Consider the following 4,643-nt stretch of genomic DNA (forward strand, 5'->3'; position numbering starts at 1 on the left):
TTAGCACAATTCAAGCAAGAAAAATATTTCGGTTTAAACGTCACTAGTCTTAAGTTGATTAATTAACATAATTCTCACGGAGTGTTATTAATTTATTATTTCTTAGTGAGCAAAATATAATTGTATTAGAAATAAGCAATTATTCTTTAAAAAACAACTGTAGAAATTGAGATTTTATTATAGTAATATCATCAAGTGAATTCAATGATTCCTAACTCTTTTTTAAATTATAAATCTTCCAAAAGTTATTTGTTTTGTTTAAGTAATTAAGAACTTTTAAACCTCACTCACTTTTCATCAAATTGATTCTCCCAAATAGTTAAAATATTACAAGTCTGTAGCATAGATTATCCAGTCTCTGTGGGATGATATCTTAAACTATACTAGAATTTGACAGAGCACGAGCAGGAAATTTCAGTACACATTCGCCTCGTCAGTCGTTTACACATAAGTCGACATCCGGCCAACTATTTCAACTTAAGCTTTACATCTTAGAACTAAGTTTTCCAATTTCATTATGAAGCCTCTCCGACAAGTCACATATTTATAATTGAACACAAGATAAGCAATAAATGGGGGAACAAGGTTGTAATACTCGAAACGACCGGCCGGGTCATTACAGAACACTTACCGATTTGCAGATTTAACAATAAATAGAGGAGAATCACCAAGTTCCAGTAGCAAAGTAAGAATAACAACAAGAATTCCAAACCCTAGTTCGTTAGAGTTCACAGGAGCTTCGAACGAGCCCCGAGCAATGCTCGCACTAGGGAGGTAGATAGAGAAGATTCTGGTGTCCTTGGCTTTCAGTTGGCCAAGAGCTCAAGTTTCAAAATAGTATAGAGTGAATGAGAGTTAGAGGGCAATAATAGTAGTTAAAGTCAAGTAGGGCAGAGTTTATATAGTAGCAAAATAACACACAAACAAGGAAATACAATCAATCGAACATAAATAAAGAAAGAAAAGCATGCAAAAATCGATTTAGAATCGGATTAAGAGAAGAAACTAGGTAAACCCTAGTTTGATAGGAATCAACAATTGGCCGGAGATCACGGCGAATCGGAACCACATAGCCTTGCTATGAACGTATACAGATGAAATATAGTCTAGATCTTGAATATCAAGGACGATGGCACTTGATTTGGAAGATTGATACTTGCCAAAATCGGCCAAGTACTAAGTAATACCATATTCACACAAGTAACAGAGATACGATCCGTAAAAGGCAAGTAAATCATGGTAAGAATCCATGAATGGATTGGATTCGGAGAAGAGTTGGAGGCGACATCTAGGGTTTGTGAGGAGAGCAGAAGGTTCGAGAGAACACAGATGTGGCTGAATGGGGAAAATAGGTCTCTAGGGTTAGGGTGAAGGATATAAGGAGAATGCGGGGTTTATTATGATCATTTAAGATCAACGGCCAAGATCGAAGGGGAAACAGGGCGGGTTTGTCACGACCCAAAACCCTAACCTGTCGTGATGGCGCTTATCTCAATACTAGGCAAGTCGATAACCTAAATAAATCACAATAATCTCTTAAGTTGGAAAATATAATATTTGAATTCAATAGAAAATCTCAAAATACTCCCAAAACCTGGTGTCACTGAGTACATGAGCATCTAAATAATAACAAAGTCTGACAGATAAGAACACTGTCTGAAAATATAGAACAGTACAATAACTGAAAGGAAAGAGAGTCAAGGTCTATAGACGCAAAGCAACTACCTTGATAGTCTCCAACAGATAAATCCTCAAATCTGGCAACCGCCGTATCCGGAAGTACCTGGATCTGCACACAAGGTGCAGAGTGTAGTATGAGTACAACCAACTCAATAAGTAACAAGACTAACCTTTGGGCTGAAAGTAATGATGAGCTCAACAGGTACAATCTAGTACAAAAATAACAATACAGAAATGTAGGCATGCTTTCTAGTTCAACAGTTAAACTCAGTACAGAAAAAAATAGATAAAATCTGCATGACTTGAGGAATATGACATCTCTATATCTACATGCCAACGTATATGCTGCATGTGATGTACCATAATGGAAACCTTGTGTACTCACACTCTCAGAATACTCAATCACTCAGTACTGTATATGGCCAATCCAGCCCAGGGAAGATCCATCCTATATATATATATATATATATATATATAGACACACACACACACATACACACATCAGCTGACAGCCAGTCACTCAGTACTGTATGAGGCCAATCCAGCCCAGGGGAAGATCCATCCCCAAATATAAATGATTCGGACAAGATCCATGTCCAGGGAAGATCTATCCCTCAATATAAATGCTTCGGGCAAGATCCATGCCCAGGGAAGATCCATCCCTCAATATATATCGACCGCGCTCACTGTGGGGAGGGTGGAAGGGGGAGGGGGGGTACAGACTCCGGTGGGGCTCCTTCAGCCCAAGCACTATAATAGTCAGATCCAGGCATAAATAAATAAACATGTTGTGGCGTGCAGCCCAATCCCGACTGGAATAAAATGTGCGGACTTGGTCAACCGATCTACAATTACACAAACAACATCAAACTTTCTCAAAGTCTGTGGAAGTCCATCTACAAAGTCCATGGTAATACGCTCCTATTTCCATTTCGGAATTTTCAGTCTCTGAAGCAATCCGCCTGGTCTCTGATATTCGTACTTCACCTGTTGACAATTTAAACATCGAGCTACAAACCCAACTATATCTTTCTTCATTGTTTCTCTACCAATAGTGCTGCCTCAAGTCCTGGTACATCTTAGTGGCACCCGGATGAATGGAATACCACGAACTGTGGGCTTCTTCAAGCATAAATTCACGCAGCCCATCTACATTTGGCACACAAATCCAACTCTGCATCCTCAACATCCCATCATTTGCAATGGTAACATCTTTGGCATGACCGTGCTGAACTGTGTCCTTCAGGACAAGCAAATGGGGATCATCATATTGGCGATCTATGATGCGGTCATATAAAAAAGACCGAGAAACCACACAAGCTAGAACCCGACTGGGCTTCGAAACATCTAATCTCACAAACTGATTGGCCAAGGTCTGAACATCAATTACAATAGGCCTTTCACCAACATGAATGAATGCAAGGATACCCATACTCAACGCATTTCTACTCAAGGCATCGGCCACCACATTGGCCTTCGTGGGATGATACAGAATAGTAATATCATAATCCTTTAGTAGATCCATCCATCTCCGCTGCCTCAAATTTAGATCCTTCTGTTTGAATAAGTGCTGAAGGCTCTGATGATATGTAAATATCTCACAAGACATACCATAGAGATAGTACCTCCAAATTTTCAATGCATGAACAATGGCTGCCAATTCTAAAGCATGAACATGGTAGTTCCTTTCATGTGACTTTAATTGGCGCGATGCTTAAGCAATCAGTCTACCCTCCTGCATTAAGAAACATCTAATACTGATCCGAGAATCATCACAATACACTGTATTAGAACTAGAAGATGAAGGTAAAACTAGAACTGGAGCTGTGGTAAAGGTTGTCACGACCCAAACCGATGGGCCATGACGAGTACCCGAGTCTTACATGTCGAACACCCCTAAGCATGCGTCTAAGATATAAACATGAATTAAGGGTAGGTCATGAATAACATCTGTCATTAAATTGCTGAATCACGTGAATAACATACGTGAGAAAAACATGTCCAAAAGACATATATACATATATATGCGGAATACAGTAGGGCGAGCCGACAAGGCTGCTATGGACAAATATATATTCAAAACTAGAAGTCAACAAGGCCACATACTATCCAACTATACATGACTGTCTACAGACCTCTAATAGAGTGTACAACTGTATAAAGGACGGGACCGGGCCCTGTCATACCCATATCTACATACCAAAAATAGCGTACCAAAACTAGTAACAACTCTGAATCAAGTGGAGCACACCAACTCTCACTGATCAAGGATCCTAAAAAGGGGGACCGTTATCCTGTCTACCTAAACATACGGCATGAAATGCAGGCCCCGGGAAATAGGGGCGTCAATACGAATATGTACCTAGTATGTAAGGTATGAAAATCAATACATAAAAGACTTAAAAGAAATATGGAGTAAAGGAATCCACATGTAAGTCTAAATAACTTTGTGAATCCTGAAATATTTATAAAGTCATGCATGTGCGTATAAATGTCGTATCATGCATAGGTATATGTGTACATAATATTATCAAGCCTCTGAGGGCATCCCATCATATCATCTCGGCCTCTATGAGCGAAATCATCAACGTATACCAAGCGATCAGGTGGTGGTATATATATAATGCCGTAACCTTTTACCATATCCCATATACCTATAATATAAGCGTATATAACGTCATCTGGTCATGAGTCAATGTACATGTATAAATGAATGAAATGCATAAGAAGTAAGTTAATAAGACTTCTCGAAATGTCATAAGATCAATATGTCTTCAGATAAACTTTATCAATTGAGCATTTTTCTGAGACCCATGAACAGAATATATAATAATAAGACACATGGGAATTCAAGAACATAGGCACCCCTAGTGCTTATACGAAGAGAGACATTTACTAAAGTTGTGCGTTTGCTCGTTTCATTTGTATCATATGGATCATGCCAAAAGGAAAGAAGGGATAGC

General features: G+C 38.9%; 1 protein-coding gene across 1 annotated transcript; it reads right to left on the minus strand.

Moving 5' to 3' along the window:
• Positions 1-2,545: 2,545 nt before the first annotated feature.
• On the minus strand, positions 2,546-3,205 carry LOC138906395 (uncharacterized). Its single transcript, XM_070195060.1, has 3 exons — positions 3,008-3,205; positions 2,821-2,920; positions 2,546-2,667 (listed from the first exon to the last, which is right to left on the minus strand). Exons 1-3 carry the CDS (start codon positions 3,203-3,205, stop codon positions 2,546-2,548), a joined length of 420 nt encoding a protein of 139 aa, XP_070051161.1.
• Between the last annotated feature and the right edge of the window lie 1,438 nt (positions 3,206-4,643).

Source organism: Nicotiana tomentosiformis, chromosome 1 (assembly GCF_000390325.3).
Source record: "Nicotiana tomentosiformis chromosome 1, ASM39032v3, whole genome shotgun sequence".
NCBI classification, from domain to species: domain Eukaryota; kingdom Viridiplantae; phylum Streptophyta; class Magnoliopsida; order Solanales; family Solanaceae; genus Nicotiana; species Nicotiana tomentosiformis.

Bases quoted from the DNA above. Each gene is read 5' to 3' on its own strand.
- LOC138906395 (XM_070195060.1), bottom strand. From the start codon at position 3,205: ATGGATCTACTAAAGGATTATGATATTACTATTCTGTATCATCCCACG. The intron at 2,921-3,007 runs GTTCTAGCTTGT...CTTGTCCTGAAG, and splicing joins ATGTTTCGAAGCCCAGTCGG to GACACAGTTCAGCACGGTCA. The intron at 2,668-2,820 runs GTGAATTTATGC...AATTGTCAACAG, and splicing joins GCCAAATGTAGATGGGCTGC to GTGAAGTACGAATATCAGAG.